The sequence below is a fragment of the Aspergillus udagawae genome (assembly GCF_001078395.1).
Source record: "Aspergillus udagawae IFM 46973 DNA, scaffold_1, whole genome shotgun sequence".
Lineage (NCBI taxonomy): Eukaryota > Fungi > Ascomycota > Eurotiomycetes > Eurotiales > Aspergillaceae > Aspergillus > Aspergillus udagawae.
The window spans coordinates 1,341,393-1,363,486 of NW_025091264.1; the positions used below are offsets into that span (position 1 = coordinate 1,341,393).

Below are 22,094 nucleotides of genomic sequence, written 5' to 3' on the forward strand. Positions count from 1 at the left end.
CTAATCAAGTTCGATGACCAGAGATGCTGAGGATTCGCGAGAAGCTAGCGATTCTCGACCAGCGCCTTCTGTCTTCAGCCTCTGAGTTGCCAGAGGTGAAACAACGCCCTCACGTTTCCGTTTCAATGAGCCGCCTTCCTGTGCCCATGGAAGCTCCATTTCAGATGAAGAACCTTCCCCATCACTCTTGAGCTCCCAAGATCCGTCCGCCTTGATCTTGATTGCTCTAGCTCCCCCCAGATGACCCGTGCGTACAAGATCGGCACGGACTTCACTAAGGAAACCATCGATGATCAAATATTGAGGACGAGCGTCTGCGCCACATATTGGGCATTTCCAATTCTCCTTCAAGACAGCTTTACCCGGCTTGGAGGCCCTGGTCAAGATATATGTCTCGAGATCAAAGCATTCCACGTGCTCGCAATTAATTCCGCGAGCAGGAATGTTGAATATTCGAGCCATAAACGGGTCCACTAGATTGACAGTGAGGTAGTCACTGATAATACTTAATTCATCGTCGGTAGTGCTGGAGGAAAGGCGTCGACGAATCCGCTCCCGAGACAGGGGTGCGGGTAGGGTCTGAGCGAGCTTCTTCACTTGAGTGAAACTGAGGGTATCCATGACTTCCACCGCCAACGCATATACTATGTCTCTGCTTTCGGCAGCGCTGCGGATGAAATGCAAGGAGATAGCATTCAAGCCTTCTTTTAGATGACCACTGATGTCCAGAGGAATATCTTTGCCGTTGTGAAATTTGCGGCGAACGTAGAGTTCTACACCGTTCACAAAGATGTAAATAACACTGGGCCATACAGTTTCTGTGAGACACCAAGTATGCTGGCTCACCTCCTTCGCCGACGGCGAGATGCGAATACACCGCACACGATAGATCTGACTACCATCAACCAGGGATCGGACTAGACGTTGACCAGTGTCGGGAGGCACGATTCGAGGAAGCCGGTCAAAGTCTGCTCGGGAAAGAGGAAACTGCCATTCAAAAGCAGACTCCGTCTGCCCCAAGGGAGTCGGCGGTACCACGAACGATTTCAAGTAATGGAACAGATTCGTCTCCTTGTCGGCCGTTTCTTCCCCTGCTCCCGAAGGAGCCCATTTGATAATGGGATCGCGGAGATATGCCTGATGTAGGGCATTGCGGAGAGGGTGCGGCCGTGTTGTGGTAGATGGTAGGGGCCCCGGTGGAGGAAGGAGCGGTTGTGGTATCAGCGGACTTTGCTGTGGCTGCTGCACCAGACCTTGCGCCTGCCGTGTTTGAGTAGCAAAGCGATGAATAGGAGTTGTGATTGGCATAGCCCGAGATGAAGGCTGAGGTGAAGGCTGTGGTGGAATTTGGCGGACATTCTGAGAAGACGCGTGAGATAGTATTTGCGCCTGATGTCCAGCAGGTGCAGGTGCAGGTGCAGGTGAAGGTGAAGGTGCAGGCACCGGTGAATGAGCAGCCGCGCCTGTCATCTGCCCAGCTGGCACTTGAGAGGAGGTGTCAAGGCCCCTGGGATGAACGAGGTTTGGCCGTGTAGGTAGTGGATGCTGGGGTCTCTGACCATTCAAAAGCATCGTCGCGGCACGATTCATGGTACCAGGGGCGTGAACAGTAATTGGCTGGGTCTGCGATTGAGAGCTATGTATAGGTACTTGCGCGGACGGCATCTGAGGCCCGGGGACCGCGACATATGTGATCGGCCCTGTAAGCCCAGCGGGCTGCATTGAGCGCTGTGGAAATGGCTGAGCTGCATGCTCTCGCGCCACAGGTGAAGTATGTTGACCAACTAGCGATGTCTGGGAGCGGGAAAGGGCCCTGTACGCCTGGATCAAACGCTCGTTCTCGCGATGAATCTGCTCTGGAGTGTGCCTAGAACCGAACCGTTTCATGTAATTCCGCTTGTTCTTGCTGTAGAGACTCCACAACTGGTCTTCATGCTGCGTTCCGAAAATCCTTCGGGACAAGGCTAGGAACACTATTGATAATAGTACGGACGATGTTATGCCAAATTGCACGACTAATTCATCGATCAAAGGGGGATAGCCGCGCTCTCGGACATGGTGATCAAAAGCCGTCCACTTTTCAGAAAAAGAACCCAGGCAGCGAGCAATCTGATGGACAACTATTGGGAACTCGCGAGTCTGACACATCACACCCAACGGCCGAGGGAAATTAACGCTCCACCTCAAGAAGTCGCCCGATAGACGGTGGTTGTCTACTAGAAGCTGCTGGACAACCTCCAATCCCATCTCATTGTGCCGGCTTACATACGGTAGCCGAGCAAATTCCGAGGGAGCAAAGGTGTGCAAGGAGTATATTTGATGGAGAGTCAGGTAGAATAGATCCTTTTCGATGCACGCATCCCGTAGAAGACGGGTTCGTGGCAGTTCCACTGTCTCCGAGAGCAGCATGGCACCCTCCGCTCTTGCCACGAAAGCATCCAGGGCCTCTTGCGACTGTGTCCAAAATGTCTGATTGATGAAGGAAGTCGAAGGACCCGGTCCAACGGGGCTGGGAGGAACATGGTTCGAATCCGGCGGAGCGCTGGTCATTAATGGTCGACGCTGCTGCGCTTCAAGAGGAGCCGGGGCTATGCGCTGCTGGGGATTCGGAATCGCCTGCTGTCTCTGTAGGCCCCTAATTGTGGCCGGCACCGAAGTTGCCTCCGCCATCGTCTCCCCGCCCGCTGTGGTAGGCGATGCGTTGGCGGGCATGAGATTGCGATTGCAAATTTGCCTAGGATGTTCCAGTTGCCCATGTATCTGCATCGGCCTGGAGACTGGTGGAGGAGATGGGAGGACGCCATGTGACAAACTTCGCTCATTTCGGTCTCCAGCGCTAGCAGGGCTAGGATGGGAGGCACTGCTTGGATCGGGAGACAGAAGTGAGGAGGAATGGGACTGCTGTAGTGGTTGAGTTGCATGGACGAACGTCGTTGACTCACTTGTCAAAGGAGTAGCGCTGAAATTCGTGGTAGGTGTTGTGGTAAACAAACGAGCGCTTGACGGTACCACAGGACCGGCTGGTGGAATTTCGTGATTATGCAGGAGGATTTCCCCGGGCGTCACGGGTGACATTAAGACTGACGGCGGGGATGTAGCAGGAGCATTGATGATGTTACCATTGGCAGTGAAGGCGACATCATTCTTATCTCTATTGCTCTTCTGACTCTGGGGGAAGATTGTGATGGAGGATGAAGGGGAGATTTGCATGCCTTGCGGCCGACTTTGACGTCGGTTGGCAACGGCAGAGGCAGAGGCAGAAGACGGAGCGGAAGACTGGAATGATGAATCGGGAGGGAGAGTAACAGCAGGAGGAGGAGGGGCAGCAGCAGGAGCAGAGCTGATTGACAAGGAAGATGAGGCATCCAACATCCATGATCTCCGTACTCCGACGCCGCCCAGGAATAAGTTTGCCGTCGAATTGGACCATTCCAGCTGGTGATGCGGATTATTAGGTAAGTGCGGACGATTCTTGGTGGTCGAAGGACTCATGGTGAAGGGCAAACATTGTTTATTGTTTCCTCTAAGCGATGAATCCTTTTGCTCCTGTTCTATTTTTCGCTTTATTGGTATCAAAGGAAATAAAATGACAAGTAGGATTCGTCCTTGTGCTAGGTTAACAGCGCCGAGGTGTATTTATCAGTGATCCCCTCACCGTTTGTTGTTGTCCATGCAGGTCAAGGAAACGCCGTTTGTTCCAGGACCAGCTAGGATGGTGATATAAGTGTATGCACAGGGATCTAGAAAGCTAGTCAAGAGGGATATAGAAGTGTTTAAACTTAACTTAAGGGAGCTGGGGCGGGGTTTACTCTTATAATAGAATAAAGAAAAGGGTAATAAAGAAACAGAGAATGTAGTGAATCAGGAAAGGGTGGTTGGTAGCAACTACCTACTGGATATAGTAGTAAGTAACTACCAGAGCTATATAAGTAGGGTAACTGCTTCCTGTTCACTATTATCTCACCGGTGTCAAAGAAGTGACGGCTAGGTATTAAAAACGAAAGAAAGAAGTTCTAGAATAACGGTATGATCAACCCTATAATACTTACCTATATTCTATCTATCCACTTTCTATACTGCACTTCTGTGGCAGTATCACTATGGAAACAGCCCTTCCAATGCACTTTTCATTTCAAAAGTACCTGCAGATGGACATAAGGCGGATACAGGAATAAGAAATATCCATACTCTGTACCAAGTAGTCTGCTGCATTAAAAATGTCCTATTGTACAGGTATATAGGGGGTAGAGACTGTGTACCAACAGTCCAAAAATCAAGAATGATGGATACAGGATTCTATAGTTTATCTACTAGGTAGCCATCTAAGTATTATAGTTCGAAGGGACCAGTCCTACCAAGGGCACTGTACCTTCAGACCCTTAGATCAGAGAGTTCTATCCAAGGGTTAGACTATATTAATGAGCCCTCGCTTCCCATCATAGCCTGGGATTCATCGATAAATAGAATGTGGACCAGTCAAATTCCCTTATATACGAGTCTCGAGGCCTTGTATTCAGTCTAATCGGTGATGCTTATATGTATTGCTGGGTTGATATCCTAGATAGCATGTAATATTGTTTTGACACTGACTGTTGAAGGTAGCAGTCCGACATCCTCTCATTTGGATACGAAGTCTCAAGGCTGATTTTAAGGATGATGGGTTGTTTTCTGATCGTCCCTCCCACCGAATTAACTAATACTACTAGTGTGTGTACATACCTGGGAGCGCACACACAGATACACACACATCCAAGTATATGAATTGACTCCTTGCGCCGAAGACGAACTCAAAAGAGACACTATCGCTGTTACTCATTATTTTCGCTCGAGTAAACACTCCGGGAGATCACAGTAGATACAATAACACTGCCCAAGTTATATGTCCTGAGATCCACTTACATAGTAGAGTATGTACACCTGTTCCTCGTGAGGTATCTCTCTTCTCTGTTGGCTCCAGTCATCTGCTTCCATCTATCACATCTTCGTCATCATCATCGAGTCGCAATTCCACGATCATCAACCTGATCAAGCCTCAGCAGATATCACTATTTGTATATCTCTAGATTCCGTCCATCGATTTGACTCAAAAGCCGAACTTCTCCCCGACTGTTCTACCAAAACTACTCCTTCGGAACGACTGAGCACTGGAGCAGTGAGTCGAATCAATTAAGCTCTTTACGGCCGACGCTCTGACGACCGCACGCGCCAAGCATCGTTCCGAAGGCCATTATCTTTATTCTCATCAACTCCACTTGTCACCTTCGCCATCATCGAGACCCTGTCCACCGCGGATATTCACCATTTAGCATAATCAAATATCCGCTCATCCAGTTTCACTATACCAGACCGTCCAGACGCCGGAGTCTTGACGTGCAGTACGGAGTACTACGGGAAAGTTGGCAGGACCTGACGCTTGTGCAGCCGCCCATTTGGCGCCCGTTCCCACTCCTTAGCGTTCTGGCCATATTGAGTCCATACATGACCCTGGGATCGTCGCTGGTTTGCTTATCCGCTCGGTGAAGCGCCAGACAGAGCAAACTGAAGCTTAATTTGTTCTTTGTGTTGTTCCTTGTGTTCTGTTCTATTTTCGGTCGATCAAAGTGAACCGAGAGAGATATAGAACGACGGGTTGTCCCGCTCACTTTTCGCCAAACCTATCCTGATCTCGAGAAAGGTACTACTCGAAAACTAAAGTCTGTCAAACTTATCTCTAGTGCAGTGTTGGGCCAATCTCGACCCTCGCTCCAACTTGCACCCGCTTCTCGGCCCCGCCGTTTTCCTGTCCCTGTCTTGGATCTTCTCTTAAGTTCATTCTTCTCTTCTCCGATTTACCTAAATTCCAGACGGCCTGGCCTTGCCTAATTCAAGGCGGTGGTGCCTTCGCGTGGCTGTCGCATTCCTGAACGCAGGCGCATCGTCATCTGCCATTCCGTTCGCAAGCCCCCTCCCTGACTTCTAGACTGCTTGAGGACGCCCCGCCCTCCTTTCGCCAAACAAAATAATAATAGAAGAGGAAAGGAAAAGAAGCGCGCCATCCATCTCTCACTCTGGCTTCAGAGACTTAACCTTCCAGTTTACCCGGGAGGGCTGCTTGGCCCCATGTCCTGCGCAACCCTTCCGCTCCAACTTCTGTTGCCGCTCCTGTTCTGACGACGGACAACCCCACCTTGCTCCTTTGAATTGTTGATCGGTTGAGGGTTCTTCGATGGCCCTCTCAACACCGCCCCGCGGCGTTCGCCCGGGTGATTTTTTGCTCGTTGTCCGTAAGTAGATAATTTGCATTGCCCCGGTCGCACGGATTACTGCGATTCAACCCCGCTCGCTAGTCGATCAAGCTTCACACAACTCATCGCGATAACTGACCTGTCGCTGGTTTTTAGATGACTTCGACGCGCGTGGAACAGATGAGCTTACTTTGCGACGAGGGGAGAAAATTGAATTGATAGAACTTGACGAAGGCTTTGGCGATGGTTGGTACTTGGGAAAAGATGTGAGAACAGGGACAACAGGTCTTTTCCCTGGTGGTATGCTCTCCTTTTTTCCGAATAAGCTAGTCTACGGCGTATTGTGATCATAACTAATTGAGGTCTTTTGATTCAGTTTACACAACCGCCGCCCCGAAGATCCCTATTCGACCGCAGAGAGAGGACACGATTGATTTGGACGACCCCAAACCGGCAGCGGACGACCAGCTCTCGTCTGAATCGGTTGCCTCGCCCAAGAGCGGAGAATCTACGCCACAGGCGTCTCGACACGGTAGCATTTCGGAGATACAACCGCCAGAAGTAGCCAAGGACCTACCATCCATGACGCCTCCACCCAACCAGCAGCACCGGTCAAGCTCATCTCCTTTGCCCACTTCGCGACTCGCCGTCGATATTCAGCAGTCGATTAGACAAACCCTAGACGGTCAATTGAAGGGCCAGGACAGCCCGGTTATGAATGAGACCTTGAGTGTTATCGATGAGCACATAACCGACCTGAGCACCCCGCGTCATAGTGTTGCTAATCACGAAAACAAAGTAAATAACGATTCCTCGAGCGAATATAGCAGCCATCTTGAACATCGGGTCTCCTACATCAGGGGCCATGAAACCGATGAAGAAGAGGAAAACCAGCCGACCGAGGAGCAAGTGCGGAGCTGGGATGCGGCTGAGACAGCGAGGCATCTGCGTGAACTGGGAGTCGAGGCGAAACACTGCGATATATTCGAGGAGCAAGAGATAACAGGTGATGTGATACTGGACATGGATCAGGATTTTCTCTTTATGAAGGAGTTTGACTTCGGCGTCATGGGTCGTCGGTTGAAGACGTGGCACAAAGTCAAGGCTTTCCAAGAGGAGGTCAAGGGTCTCAAACAACAACAGCAACGGGGCTCTGCCTCCAGCTATCCTGCGCCGTCGGAAGAAAGATCTCTCAGCCGTGCCAGCCATACTGGCCCTTTTCTTCCCCGTATCCCTCACCTTACAAGAGGCTCGGCCGGCTCCATGCAGCACCCACGACTTGTGAGTAGCGGGATACCGAGTACCACAAGTTCTCCTATGACTCCGCAGACTCCCAACTTCATGGATCATCAGAGAAGACCTTCAGCAGCGTCCATCCGGGAAATCAATCACCACCGCCGCCATTCTTCCATAGACACAGGTCACCGCGTGGATACATCGCCTCACGCGGGTCATTTCAAGCAGCCTTCATTTGACAGAAATTGGACTATGGCCAGCGGATCACAGCGGGTGCCCTCTCGCTCAGGTACTTACCCCACTTACCACGAAGGAGTGCTTCCCCAACACGGTTTCCGGCGCCCGGATACGAACGAGTCTGACTCTGCGGTCTCCGTGACCGATCGGTATGATGAGCTAGAACGGGGATACTTCTCTGGCCCCGAAGGGGATACCACGAAGAACAGGAGATTGTTGCAGAAACGGACCTCCGTGACTGGAAGTGCAACCCATTCCCGACAACCTAGTTACGCCGATGATAAATTGAAGGTCAACAAACGACATTCCCGCATCGCCAGCGTTGACTCCATCCGAGATACGGCCAAGCAAGCTCCTCCTGCTGCTGCTGTGGAGGACGTTCAGACCACTGCAGCGCCAAAAAGCCGATTTAGGAGCCTCAGCACTCGAGTGATCGACAGACGTGGTCCAACTTCGCAGTCTTCCAACACCACAGCGTCCACAGAGAAACCTGGCTCTAGCTCTGGCTTCTTTGCATCGTTTGCACCACTTGCCCCCTTTGTGGGAAAGTCGGATGCTGAAGGGTCAGGACGTGCATCTTCCTTATCCTTCTCTCAGAGCAAGAGTGGTGGGCCTAAAATACGGCGCACCGCTGGGCTCCGTATCATATCCGATGTTGTTGGGAAGGGCATCGACACATCTGTCGCACCGGCCTCGCCCGTTAGAGATACAGATCCAGCTTCGGTCAGAACCGGTTCTACTACACCGTCGACGTCGAAGAGTTCTGAGAGGCATAGCACTGAAAGTTCAATCAAGAACGCAGAGGGAGGAATATCTTTGCCGCGTCCTAGGGCTTCCGTCAAGGCGGGCCCAAAATCCAAGAAAGACACCAGCGCCTATATGCGAGGCCTGGAGAAGAAGACGCCGCAAGAGCAAATGGACGGTTGTGATTACTCCGGATGGATGAAGAAGAGATCATCAAATCTCATGACTACGTGGAAACCTCGCCTATTTGTCCTACGTGGCCGCCGTCTGTCGTACTACTACTCTGAGAAGGACACCGAGGAAAGAGGCCTCATTGACATCACCGCTCATCGTGTACTACGAGCAGATAACGATCCCATAGTCGCCTTGCATGCAACTATCACCGGCGCCACGGCATCGCCAACGTCACCTTCTATTTCCAACGGTGGCGCTGACACTTCGTCGACGGAGAAGTCGTCCACCTCACCTTCCTCTCGCAATGCCAAGCTCGATCCAGAGGGGCCGTTCTTCTTCAAGCTTGTGCCTCCCAAGACATCGCGTACCGTACAATTCACCAAACCCGCAGTACATTATTTCCAAGTGGACAGTGTCAGAGAAGGTCGACTATGGATGGCTGCGCTGATGAAGGCGACCATCGAGCGTGATATGAGTCTGCCCGTCGAGACAACGAATAAGCAGACGACAGTCAGTTTGAAGCAGGCCCGGATGATGAACCAACGACCCCCTGCACTGATGACTGAGTCAGAACTACAAGAGGCCAAGGAAGAAGAGAAACGCAATCGAACGTCGACCGAAACGGAGGAACGCAACGGCTTGCGAATCCAAGGCCTAAATCTCGACAAAGCGCCCGCAAGCGATGAGAATAAGGAAGACGGTCCTGCTTCCCCGAACTCTCTTGGTGGCCTCGATACAGGGCCATCATCTCTGCTACCAGAGACTCTTTTGAAATCCGATTAACCAGGCAAGTTTACCGGCTTGCTGTCCTACTGCAAGACTATTCACCACGTTCGGCGTTATGTGATATACCCCCTTTTGATCTGATTTCTTGTTCGCTTTTCGAAAACCCTACCTCCTTCGAGTTTGAGATTATGGCAGTTTGCTTTATCTGCTTCAAGCCTCTTTCTGCTGGATGTTCTGAAGGCATAGGAATGCGGATATACCATGAGGTTCAAGATGTTGCTGGCTAGAACATGATGAAAAACCGAAATGACATCTTTTCAATTCTTTTCTATTCGTATACCTTTGATGAAACTATTGATGTTCTTTTTAATAAAAATAATCTTCTAGTCTTAATGGCAAAGCGCAATGCGTATAGACCTTCGAATGATTCTGTCATGGTGACTCGGTTCATTTTTATTCGCTGTGAAAATAATTTGTTTAGACTACTCGGACTGTCTTCCAACTCCAACTACGTCGGACCCCCCTTAACCCATTTTTGTCTTCACCTCCACGTTTCTTGGTCGCGCCGGCAGTTGAAAATCAATTATTTGCATGCTTTATGATCTCATGACTTTATAGCCCGTTTGAATCAAATATCCACGCCAATGCGCGATCATCTCCCACTCGTGTCCCCATGTCCCTCCTCCGCCTTCTCCTATCCCGTGCCCTTGTCGTGCTCGTTCCACTCGCAGTAACATCCACTCTCTACCTCTACCTCTATCCGATTTTCCAGGGTTGTGCATTTCCCCTTCCAGCCAACAAGAATGAGCGCCCGCCTGATTCGTTCAGTCCCGCGCATAGTCGACTGTTCCACACCTTTGCACAACACATCGGACAGCAGCCCGCGAGCGAGCCAGCGGTCTTCAGGCTGCTAGTTCTCGCAGACCCGCAACTAGAAGGTGATAGCTCTCTCCCTAGTCCGGACGAAGAGCTCCCCGCCCGGATCAAGCAGCACTGGACTGCAATCAGGTCATCTATAACGGAGGCCGGGTCGCCCTTCGACCGCGACGTCCTTGGCAACGTAACTGCCGCGCTGCGCACACTCGCATGCGAAGACGTTCCACGCTCAATTCTGGCCGAGAGAAAACGACTTGATTTACTCGGGAACGATTTTTACCTCGCGCATATATACCGTACGCTACATTGGTGGACTCGTCCTACACATGTCACGGTGCTGGGGGATCTGATTGGAAGCCAGTGGGTCACCGATGAGGAGTTTGAGCGAAGGGCAGACAGGTACTGGAATCGCGTTTTCAGAGGGGGCGAGCGGGTCAGTGATGAGATTACGGTTACTGGGTCGCCGGGGTATGGAGCGGGCTCTGGGGATGTGTCTGGGTTGGAGGAGCTGAATGCGACGAACTCGGCTTGGAGTCGGAGGGTCATCAACATTGCTGGGAACCATGATATTGGGTATGCGGGAGACGCCAGCGATGCGCGGATTGAGCGATTCGAGCGCATGTTTGGGCGCGCCCATTGGGATGTTCGCTTTCAGCATACCCCTGAGAACCAAACTGGCGATGCAGCGGACGCTGCTGTCAAGCCGACACTGCACCTGATCAACCTCAACACCCTGACCCTGGACGGGCCAGCGCTATCCGAACACGTCCAGTCGAACAGCTACGCCTTCATCAACGACCTGATCACCCATCGGACGTACCCTGTCGAAGATCGGACAACCTTCACGCTTCTCCTAACCCATCTGCCCCTACATAAGAAGGAGGGCATCTGCACCGACGGACCATTCTTTACCTACCACGAGTCGGACGACGAAGACGGGTCAGATGGTGTCCCCCGCTTCAAAGCTGGAGGACTACGGGAGCAGAACCATCTGAGCGAGCAGCTCAGCGCCACCGGCGTCCTTCAAGGGATATATGGCATGAGCGGCGACAGAGATGTTCCAGGAGGAGGCTGGGGCCGCAATGGGCTCATCCTCAACGGCCACGACCACACCGGATGTGACGTCGTCCACTTCGTGAACCGGTCGATCACTAAAGACATGGGGGACGATACAACCCAGCAAACGTGGAAGTGGGACGCAAGACGGTATAGTGCAGTCCAGGAGGATGGCTCAGATACGCCCTCCATTCGCGAAGTCACTCTCCGAGCCATGATGGGCGACTACGGCGGCAACGCAGGCCTTCTCTCCGTCTGGTTTGACGCCAACCCGGCCGTGAACGAATGGAAGTATGAGATCACAATGTGCAAGGCCGGAGTCCAGCATATCTGGTGGGCCATCCATGTGATCGACATTGTGACCATCTTGCTTCTTTTGGTATATACTCTTTTGCCTAGAACTGTTGGACTGAAACGACATATAACAAAGTCTGTACCCACAAAAGGTCCGCACGTCAAATCATAGACCGATCTGGGATATTTTGAAGGTTAGCATCAGCAGCGAGCGACTTGCTTTTCCGTTTTCCTCGAGTTGGATTTGTCTGTACCATATCATACTGATCTTGTGTTTATATACCATTGGCCTGTTTCTCTTCTCGATTTCTTGAAACATGTATATAATTTTGGTTACGTCTACATTTTAGAATACTGGGTCTGTAATGTGTCGGTTCTAGAACTTAGACTCTTTGGAAGCGTCCCAGAGGAAGTGGATGCAACAGGATAGAGACCAGCAGTGCCTCGATTCCATTGCTTGTCGCTCGTATTAAGCCGGCCGCATCGGATCTCTCGCAGTTATCTCGGTCATTGGTAGACGCATACTAGGAAGATATAAAGAGGAAACGAGTTTGAACATTTTTTGTATTTCCGAATCGCCAGTAGAAGAAACAATAGAGAGACACGTCATTTAGGAAAGAGATGCGCGGCTTTAGATGAGGTCGGACCCGTTCATGCAGATTCGTGGCTTTGTGTCATGTGCACCGAAAAAAAAGATGATTTCATTCCCTGGTATCGCTGCTTCTATCTCTCCCTGACTTCCTAATGTCACGACGCCTTTTTGTATTGATTCTTTTACATAACGACACCGGAGTTGGAAGCAATACGCTATTTGACCGAGGATTAGTACCCTTGCGTTAACCGGAGCATGCGTCGAAAATAATAGGGAACTTACGGGCCAGAGCTCAGCAGCCTCCTTACCGACGGGGCCGGTGATGGCGGATCCCTTCATCTCACCCTTGGCGTTGACGATCTGCAGTGGATTGAGGTGATTAGCTTTCATTCTTGAATCTGTTGTTGCTGATAGCGACGGTCTCGTTTATATCTCGGAATCACGAGTACAAACCGTAACCGCCGCTCCAAGGAAAAGGAAAAAAAGTGTGTACTCACCACACCAGCGTTGTCCTCGAAGTACAGGTAGATACCGTCGGGTCTTCTCCAGGGCTTGCTCTGACGGACGACAACGGCGGGCATGACCTTCTTACGAAGTTCGGGCTTTCCCTTCTTGACGGTGGCCATGACCATGTCACCGACACCGGCAGCGGGGAGACGGTTCAGGCGGGCACCGATTCCCTTGACCGAGATGATGTACAGGTTACGGGCACCAGAGTTGTCGCAGCAGTTCATCACGGCACCGCTATATCACGAAATAACACGTTAGTCTATGATTCGTCCTTTCTGATGAGTCGAACACATTTGATGGGGAGAGTTGATTTGTTGGTTGACTGAGATGTAGGTGGACATTTTCGTGATGATGAATGACGGGTTGTGTAGGCTCGAAGGAGACAATGTGACATAGGTCACTTCGACAATCGTGTTCGACTCGGTAGAGTAGGAATTGCAATAACGTACCAAGGCAGACCGAGGGTCATCTTGAGCTTGTTGCCGGCGGCACCACGACTGTTCAAAATTCAATCATCAGCATTTCATTCCTTCAATATCTGGCCCTTGCTGAAAATCCCAATATCCCTTGGACCCCAACGCGATCCCTATCAAAAATGCCGCTCCAAAATAACCCTTCGAAGATTCTTCAGTTCCTCCTCTTATCTCAACGATAATCCACCTCATGCTTCTTGGTCTCCAGCTATGAAAGAACCGTCCACCACCTGTGCGCTCTTTTTCGACCGCGCAGCGCTCCGCAAAACCCGGAAAAGAAGCATTGTGACTCACCCTCTCTTAGACATCTTGGCTAGGTATCACGTAGTCGGTGTCGGATACTGGGAAAAGGGCGAAAGGGCGACGAAGGTCGAGAGGGATCTGGGCGACGTCGAGGGTTTGCACGGCGGTTCGGGTTTCGAATTGCTCTCGCTTAGTGTGCGTGGTGTGTAAAATCTTGGCGCTTGATCACCATTGGCTCTTCTGCCCCGCCTTGGGGACCAGAGCATGCCCTAATGCTAAGCTTTAACAGGACTAGTCTGTGATTACTTAACCGTACCCCGAGTGAACTAACCAGTTGCCTGTTTACCCTTACAAGGGCTCACTTGTATCTGCTCAATCATGCCAAAAAGTCCATAACTGCTATCGCTGCTCGATACTGAAATCAAAGACATAGATGTTTTCATATATTTCTTATATTAGATTAGATCATTGATAGCGAATGAATGATCTATGCAGACCCTGGATTACCGGAGTCAACACCAAACGCAGATAGTATACAGGAGAGATTGGTTGATGAAAGGTCACATGCTAGCGAAGGGTGAATAAAGATAATGTCATATTGAACCATAACGTGCTCGAGAAAAGAAGCAAAAACTAGCACCAGGATGTAAGAAAATAAATGGCCACCTCATAGAACATATGCAATGATTTCGAGAGCCCGAAACACCATACTACCATTGCCCTGTTACGCCAGAAACCTCCAGTGGATGGACGCCTTCACAGACAGAGAGCAGAACATCAATCCCCGCCTTTCTCAGCCTCCTCAGGTTGCTGTTTTGAGCTTACTCCTGTGGGTTGGCTGCTTGTCTTGTTTTCACTGGCATCCTCAGAAGTCTCCTGCTCGGCTTTCACAGCCTGTTGATCGATAGGGGCCTCAGGAGTCTTCTCCTTGGCCTTGAGCTCAGCCGGTTCCGTTGCATCATTCGTTTCTGGCATGTCCGAGGCATCCTTCTCACCCGGAATAGGCGAAGCCTTGATGGGAGATAAAGGTTCTCGGACTGCCTTTTCTGAAGCCGGTGTCTCTGGATTCTTCTCTTCTTCTTGCCCCTCAACTGACGACACTGGTTTCTCCAACTGCTCAATTCCGGGGACAGGCACACCTGCATCTTCCATCGTAGTGTCCTCATCCTGTGACTTTGGGGATTGTTGGCTGGAGACAGCAGCAGAAGCGGCAACTTCTTCTGGTCCATCAACAGCCATATCAGTAGGCTCTGCAGCCGCTTTTTCGTCTCTCCTAGAAGTCGAACCGGCGGCAGATGGCGAGGGTGGAATATCAGACTCGGGTAGAGGTGCTTCGGCCATTTTCGTGTCGGCAGTGGTGTCCATGTCGTCATCCGGGACCGACGAGGCTTCTTGGGGAGTGGCAACCCCACTATCAAGGCCGGAGTCCAGGTCGACATTGCGATAATTGATCTGGTTTCTGCGCTTCAGCGATTGAGGCTTGCGAAGAACTCCGTTCGCTGCATTCTCTTCCTCGTCTTCACTATCGCTGAGTTCACCAGGCTTCTCGATATACTGATCGAATCGTCGTTGCGTGAAGCGTTTGTCCTTGTTTTCGTCTTCGTCAAGATCATCGAGGATTGCGTCTGCCTCATCGTCCATGCCTTCAACAAGAGGTTCGCGAGGTACGTCAGTCATCTGCACAGAGGGTGCAAAAGCCGTCCGCTTGAGATTCTCCACCACTTGAGCTCGGATTTTGTCGAGATAATCCTTCGTGTTGGCGTTGTCCATATTCGACGGACGCACATCCAGTTCATAGTCCGGTGCAAAGTACTAAGGTACCTTGTTAGCAATCTGCACGCATTCAATATTCTATCCAGTATGGACTCACCTCGTAATAGTCATTGTACGGAAGTTCGGGACCTAGACTATCCCCTAGCAGAATCCCTGTCTCAAAAGCCCACGTTCGCGCAACATTGCGCATTGTGTAACCACCGCCACCGAGAATCATGGTCGGTAAATTGAAGCTCTTGACGAAGTTCACACAATTTGCGTGGCCTCTCATGCTCAGATTGAAACAACCTAGACGATCACCCGAGAGACTGTCACCGCCACATTGAAGGACGACAGCTTCTGGGCGGTACCATTCCATGACACTTCGGATAACAGGCTCAAAGATACTCTTGTACGAAATGTCATCGATGCCATCACGAAGTGGAAAGTTGACAGCGTAGTGCTTGCCCTGTCCCACTCCAATATCACGAAGCTCACCGGTCCCCGGGAAGTATTCTCCATACTTGTGGAATGATACAGTCATGACGCGGTCAGTTGTGTAGAACGCTTCCTCGACACCGTCGCCGTGGTGGACATCGATATCGACGTAAAGGACTCTCTGCTTGAATCGTAACAGCTCGAGGATACCAAGGACGATATCTGTGAAAGTGAGAAAATGTCGGTCGATAATGACAATCACCGCACAGGAAGATAAGCTTACCATTCACATAGCAGAAACCACTCGCTTCGCTCTTCTTCGCGTGATGGAGACCTCCAGCCCAATTCACAGCGATGTCGCATTTGTTACGGTTGAGGCGCGCCGCACCCTCCATGCTGCCTCCAGCGCTAATACCGCAGAACTCAAACAGCCCGTCGAAAACCGGACAGTCATCCCCAACATTATACCTGCCCTGTTCTTTGGAAAACTGGTCCATATTGTCTGGCGTAACTTTTGAAAGGAAGTCGATATATTCGTCGGTGTGGAATTGTGTCATTTCATACTTTGAGGCTGGTTTCGCACGCTGCGCCAATTACCCATTAGTATTCTGCTTGAATCTAGCCTGGAAAGTCCGTGAACACTCACGTAAATCTCCATCTTCTTGTAGAGACCATAGTTCATAACCAGGCTATGTGTCATCCTGATACGGTGCGGCTTCATGGGATGCCCAGAAACATAGGCGTAGTTACCTACGTCCGAGTCGTAGAAGTACGCAACCTTCTTGCTGCGATCACCGGAGCCATTGAGATCCAGGTCAATCGGAGGAGCAGCCATTGTAAATGAGACTGTGCATAAATGCACAGGTATTCTTCACTCAGGACCGCGTATAATTATGTGAGACAAGTCGCGAGATGGCGAAGTGGTATGGCTCAGATCGATTATAGAAGCGCTCAAGATGGCGTGATGTTAAAGCAAGATAACTGCGCCAAAGGTTTGGAAGATTCTTTAGAGATAGATGATTTCTGATGAAAAAAAATGCACCAGCCGTGGTATAGAAGACAGAACAATATCAAAGATTATGGTGCTGCAATGAATTTCCGTCCTGTCGGCTGGGGAAATTATAAGTGATGGAGGATGCGAAGGGGAGGCCGAGCAAAGGCCGCAGAGGCCAGAGGGGAAAAGGCCGAGACTAGACGGAAGAGCTGCTCCCACCGCCTCCGTCAGGCTCACTGGATCTTGAGCTCGGTCACGCCCAGCTAGGATATTGCTTGGGATCTCCGGAGCATCACCACTCAACCAACTGGCTCGTTCTATTTCTACAGTCATCCTTTTCTCCATCTGATCTCACCTCCCTCAACCGGGCTACCCAACATCTAACCATTTACTTCTATTCATTTTAGCCTCCACGCAACAGAAAATCTGCCTGTGTGCCGCCGACCGACTGTCGCGCCGTCATTGCTTCCATACAGGAAGCTATTCTACATTCTCTCCCAGTTCTTTCACAGTCTCTTGAGTCACCATGGATCGACTCAACCGGATGCTTCAGGCCGCACAGGGCATGGGTATGGGAAGCGCAGCTCCAGGTGGTGTAAGTCGGTCCTTTGCGTCATTCATGCTTTGCATCTGTTGCTTGTGGCCGTCTATTCAAGGTCGTCGTCAAAGGCTTCTGTCACCGTTGAATACAGGTCACTTATGGGATCGAGTCACTGCAAACTATGATGGCTGATACTATACTTTTTATAGGACACCCCGAACCTGATCGATAACTCTGAAACTGTACACATTTCATCACTAGCTTTGTTGAAGATGTTAAGACATGGTCGGGCAGGTGTGCCTATGGAAGTCATGGGCCTGATGCTGGGGGAATTCGTCGATGAATACACAGTTCGTGTGGTTGATGTTTTTGCCATGCCCCAGAGCGGTACTGGTGTCAGTGTTGAGGCCGTGGACCCCGTTTTTCAGACCAAGATGATGGAGATGCTTCGGCAAACTGGACGGTAGGTCCCTGCAGGACGAAGCGAGTTTGAAAGTTGCAGCACTGATAGATTCTCGAAACACAGACCAGAAACCGTCGTTGGATGGTACCACTCCCATCCTGGTTTTGGCTGCTGGCTTTCGTCCGTGGATATCAACACTCAGCAGTCATTCGAACAGCTCACTCCCCGAGCAGTCGCAGTTGTGGTTGATCCGATTCAGTCTGTTAAGGGAAAGGTTGTGATCGATGCCTTCCGACTAATCCAGCCTCAGACCGTCGTCATGGGCCAGGAGCCCCGGCAAACGACATCCAACTTGGGTCACCTGAACAAGCCATCAATCCAGGCGCTCATCCACGGATTGAACAGACATTACTACAGCATTGCTATTAACTATCGCAAGACGGGACTGGAGGAGAACATGCTGATGAACTTGCACAAGCACGTGTGGACAGAGGCTTTGCAGATGAACGACTTCCATGAGGAAGGCCACCACAACGTGGAGCGGATGAAGCAGCTAGTGAGCCTAGCTGAAGGTTACGAGAAGCGGGTCAAGGAGGAGACAGAGCTCACCAAGGACCAGCTCAAGACACGATATGTTGGCAAGGTTGACCCCAAGAAGCGTAAGTCCTACATCTGTCTTTCCTTGATTTGCTTATTATTGACCATCTGTACAGACATTGAAGATGTGAGTCAGCAACTGATCGAAGACAACATCGTTGCGGTATCGCGGCAGATGATTGACAAGGAGGCTTCGGTGGCGCGTTTGTCCAGCGGAAAGGGAGCTCAAGAAGGGACGGGCATGGATGTGGACGAGGAACTATAGATACACGCCGGAGGAAGATGAGGAATACCAACCAACCTTTTTCCCTATGTTCTGGAGCTCTATGCCTGACTTCTATGGACCGAAGAGATGAAATTACAAATAGATAAATGATGCTTGATATAGTATGGATGGTTGAGCCAATGCGCTGAAACAATAATGTGTATTATACGACCCCGAACGCCATGCTGATGATTCGGCCTTTTAGGACTGCACAACGGTCACGGGCTCTATCCGACGAACCACATGAACGTGTTATAGGCCTCAAACTATTGGAGGTCATATAGCGTATCGATCTAACCTTAGCCAGGCGTTGTGTCACTATTTACTGCACTGAATTCTGGCAGTCTGCTTCTTCAAATTCCACTTGATTCGATTTTTGTTCACCCTCACTATCCCAGTCGGACCAGTCTCGCTCGGGTCCCCAGAGAATCTTTTTCTGTGCTGCCCTCGCCTCATGTAGCAGGCGCTTCATTAGGCTTCCACTTTTGGAAACCGATGGATAACCATCAAATTCCACTTGTACCACATGGGGCAATCTCTCCAGAACCTGCTTGAGGATCTTGCCCGCAAAATCGGTGTAGAAGCCTGGGGATATGCGAAAGCCTTCGAAAACAGGATGCGATGGATCGCACTCAATGAACACCTTCAACGTTCGAACGCGCACCATCTTTTCTAACCCCAATCGATTGGTCACCACCCACTCGCGAGGAGGCGAGGTCCAACTGGAGCCCAGAATCAGCTCGATCGTCCTCACGGACGCCTTGTGTCTTGCTGGCAAAGCTCTGACAGTTGGCGTGCGGCACCAATCCTGGATTGGAAACAGGCGGAAAGTCAGCGAAGAGTAGAAATATTCCGTAGCCTCATCGTGGATACGCCTGCACACGAGGAACAGAGCGACACGGACCCGAAAGGGGGCGATGGGAGGATTCTTTGCTGAGGCGCCTACACTTCCGTTGGCTCGCCGCGGCTTCAAACGATAAGGTGTGAATAAGACAAGGTCATATATGCGCAGACGAATTTCGGAAGGAAGATCGAGGAAGCGAAAGGGCGTCGGAGGAAGGAAGGCCTCCTCAAGGATGTCCACGTCCTCTTGATTCTCACTTGTATCGAGTTCCGGTGGCGGGCCCTCGATCTTTACCTTCTCGAAAGCATTCGAGAGGGAATCCATGTTGGCAGATAATGGACGCCCGGGGCTAGGTACAAATACGGTGTGAATATTTATGGGAAGGAGTGTGAACTTTGATCAAATTCTGTGTTCATGCCATTTTTGTACTTAACTGAGGATTAGTGACCTGTTAAGGAACAAGAGCTCCTGAAGGGAGTATACATCAGCGGCCAGATATATCTTGCGAGGAAAGAAAAATTTGTATCCCACGAACGGGGCTGCAGCTTCACTGGAAACCTTTGCTGCGGCTCTTGGGAGTGGGATAGAAGAGAATCTTCAGTCTCCCCAGCTAATACAACCCGGCATGCATGATATGAGAGCTTGTTGGGTCAAATTAATCTGGGTTGAATCAACTTTCAAAACTGAAGAAGAAAAGAAGAGAAGAAGAACGAAAGCTGGCGGAAGATGGCGGATTTTAAGGCCGGTGGTAAGGGCTGCATTGATGGATTCTGCCGCCCGCCGTATGCGAGCGCTTCCAACTTTTCCTGAGGCTCTTCTGGAATGAGACTACTTCTAATCATATGCCAATTATCAGGACAGACAACTTTTCCATCTGATCAGCTAGTTGTCTGTCTTTATTAGTTCTATCTTAAATCTTCCCAAGCGGAGCATGAGTGCGCTGCTTTCTCTTATATCATACTATTAGGTGCTCCGTTTTCTCATCGTCATTATGCTTAGCCGTGCTGTACTACCTTTAACGAGGTCCAGCGTCCTTACTTCCACTATCCGCGTATCAGCTGTCTCAGTTCCGAAATCGCGATGGTACGCAAAGAGCACTAAGCCCAAGGCTCCTTATAAGCTGCCAGAATCCGTCAAGCCTTCGCAGTCCGAACAGCCCTCGTCTACTCCCAAACCAGAATACTCGGCCGAACAAACAGAGTTCGATACAAAGGCGGATCCAGCGGGGAACGCTGCGTCGGAGGCTTCTGAAGCTGTGAGCGTTCGATTCTCTGAAGTGTTCCAGACTCTATCTAATTCTTGAATCCTCCGCAGACCGAATCTAAGCCTCAACAACCGCTTCCTGACCTCACCCAGGGTATTCCGTCCACTCTTGCCGCAGAACTAGAAGGTCATCCGAAAAAACCTGGCAAGACTTCATTGAATCTCACAGAGGACCCTTCGCGTTCTGAAGATTATACCGATGATGGCCGAGGTGATATTCCCAAGGATGGCTACGTCTCCTCGCTCGATCGCCGCAGGGCTCGCATGGCCAACTTGATGTACGCCTTTTTCCTCTTAGCCGGCGCTGGAGGAGTGGCTTACTTGGGACGGAACTGGGAGACCGAAGAAGAAGCGAAGGCGCATCCCGACATTCCATCCGGCTGGAGCTTCTCGTTATGGTATAACCGCATGAAGGCTCGTTTGAGCGATATCACCAGCTACTACAAGGATCCCGCTTTCCCGAAGCTGCTCCCTGATGAGGACCCTAATCTCCGCCAACCTTACACGCTTGTTCTCAGTATGGAAGATCTGCTTGTGCATAGTGAGTGGAGCCGTGAACACGGATGGCGCGTTGCCAAGCGGCCAGGTGTCGACTACTTCCTTCGTTACCTGAACCAGTACTACGAGCTTGTTCTCTTTACTAGTGTCCCCAGTATGATGGCGGACCAGGTTCTTCGGAAGCTCGACCCCTACCGTATCATCCGTTGGCCACTGTTCAGAGAAGCTACCAGGTATAAGGATGGTGAATACATCAAGGTAGGCCGGGATAGCGCGGACCCAGCATTCAAAAGGACACAGTCATTGACCAAGCTACCTATAGGACCTGTCATACCTGAACCGCGATCTGTCCAAGGTGATCCTGATTGATACCAAGGAGGAGCATGCGCGCCTACAGCCGGAGAATGCCATCATTCTTGACAAGTGGCTTGGTGACCCCAAGGACAAGAACCTTGTTGCACTGATTCCCTTCCTTGAATACATTGCCGGTATGGGTATCGACGATGTGCGCCCTGTCCTGAAATCATTCGAGGGTACTTCCATCCCTGTTGAATTCGCCAAGCGCGAGAAGATCATGCGTGAGCGGTTCGAGAAGGAAATGGAGGAAGAGCAAAAGAGACGGCCCAAGCGTGGAGTCGGCAGCCTGGCATCTGCTCTGGGCTTGAAGTCTACCCGCACGCTGGACGGCGAGCAGAGCCCATCCGAGGGCCTTGCTCAAGGCAAGATGCTGTGGGACCAGATTCGTGAACGAGGCCAGAAGAATTACGAGATGATTGAGAAGGAGATCCGTGAGAACGGAGAGAAGTGGCTCGCGGAAATGGCTGCTGAAGAGGAGAAGGCTCGTCAGGAACAGATGAAGATGATGAAGGGTTCCTTCACCAGCATGTTTGGTGCTGGTAAACAGTAAAGGGACGTCTGCGGCTGTAATGCTTGACGACTTGTGGCAATCCGATTCTCTCCTTCCTATAATGTATATCCGTTGTTCTCCTCATCTGGGTGAGGGGTTCGTCTCTAGATGGTTCTTTGGGCTCCTGAGCATCATGGGGGTATTTGTAAAATAGCGCACTGGTTGATTCTTGTTGTGTATAAATTGAAAAATTCTTTTAATGCCGAG

The 22,094-nt window shown here is 50.7% G+C and overlaps 8 protein-coding genes across 8 annotated transcripts; 4 read left to right on the forward strand and 4 right to left on the reverse strand.

Annotated features, from left to right (window-relative positions):
* On the reverse strand, positions 1-3,492 carry Aud_000451 (MIZ zinc finger domain protein; the record flags this gene model as incomplete). Its single annotated transcript, XM_043285964.1, has 1 exon — positions 1-3,492. The coding sequence occupies one exon, from the start codon at positions 3,490-3,492 to the stop codon at positions 1-3; it is 3,492 nt and encodes a 1,163-aa protein (XP_043141899.1).
* A 2,713-nt stretch (positions 3,493-6,205) lies between these two features.
* Positions 6,206-9,398, forward strand: Aud_000452 (putative polarized growth protein (Boi2); the record flags this gene model as incomplete). The annotated part of the gene is made up of 3 exons (XM_043285965.1): positions 6,206-6,263; positions 6,381-6,524; positions 6,601-9,398. 3 exons carry the CDS (start codon positions 6,206-6,208, stop codon positions 9,396-9,398), a joined length of 3,000 nt encoding a protein of 999 aa, XP_043141900.1.
* A 616-nt stretch (positions 9,399-10,014) lies between these two features.
* On the forward strand, positions 10,015-11,739 carry Aud_000453 (uncharacterized protein; the record flags this gene model as incomplete). The annotated part of the gene is made up of 1 exon (XM_043285966.1): positions 10,015-11,739. One exon carries the CDS (start codon positions 10,015-10,017, stop codon positions 11,737-11,739), a length of 1,725 nt encoding a protein of 574 aa, XP_043141901.1.
* Positions 11,740-12,341: 602 nt separating this feature from the next.
* Positions 12,342-13,450, reverse strand: Aud_000454 (60S ribosomal protein uL14; the record flags this gene model as incomplete). The annotated part of the gene is made up of 5 exons (XM_043285967.1): positions 12,342-12,374; positions 12,442-12,519; positions 12,657-12,903; positions 13,119-13,166; positions 13,437-13,450. The coding sequence occupies 5 exons, from the start codon at positions 13,448-13,450 to the stop codon at positions 12,342-12,344; spliced, it is 420 nt and encodes a 139-aa protein (XP_043141902.1).
* Positions 13,451-14,162: 712 nt separating this feature from the next.
* rpdA (histone deacetylase RPD3) lies at positions 14,163-16,410 on the reverse strand (the record flags this gene model as incomplete). Its single annotated transcript, XM_043285968.1, has 4 exons — positions 14,163-15,197; positions 15,256-15,797; positions 15,859-16,159; positions 16,222-16,410. The coding sequence occupies 4 exons, from the start codon at positions 16,408-16,410 to the stop codon at positions 14,163-14,165; spliced, it is 2,067 nt and encodes a 688-aa protein (XP_043141903.1).
* A 685-nt stretch (positions 16,411-17,095) lies between these two features.
* Aud_000456 (proteasome regulatory particle lid subunit RPN11) lies at positions 17,096-18,375 on the forward strand (the record flags this gene model as incomplete). The annotated part of the gene is made up of 4 exons (XM_043285969.1): positions 17,096-17,164; positions 17,320-17,573; positions 17,637-18,172; positions 18,227-18,375. 4 exons carry the CDS (start codon positions 17,096-17,098, stop codon positions 18,373-18,375), a joined length of 1,008 nt encoding a protein of 335 aa, XP_043141904.1.
* A 322-nt stretch (positions 18,376-18,697) lies between these two features.
* Positions 18,698-19,543, reverse strand: Aud_000457 (uncharacterized protein; the record flags this gene model as incomplete). Its single annotated transcript, XM_043285970.1, has 1 exon — positions 18,698-19,543. One exon carries the CDS (start codon positions 19,541-19,543, stop codon positions 18,698-18,700), a length of 846 nt encoding a protein of 281 aa, XP_043141905.1.
* Positions 19,544-20,210: 667 nt separating this feature from the next.
* Aud_000458 (protein translocase subunit TIM50) lies at positions 20,211-21,887 on the forward strand (the record flags this gene model as incomplete). Its single annotated transcript, XM_043285971.1, has 3 exons — positions 20,211-20,474; positions 20,534-21,238; positions 21,303-21,887. The coding sequence occupies 3 exons, from the start codon at positions 20,211-20,213 to the stop codon at positions 21,885-21,887; spliced, it is 1,554 nt and encodes a 517-aa protein (XP_043141906.1).
* Between the last annotated feature and the right edge of the window lie 207 nt (positions 21,888-22,094).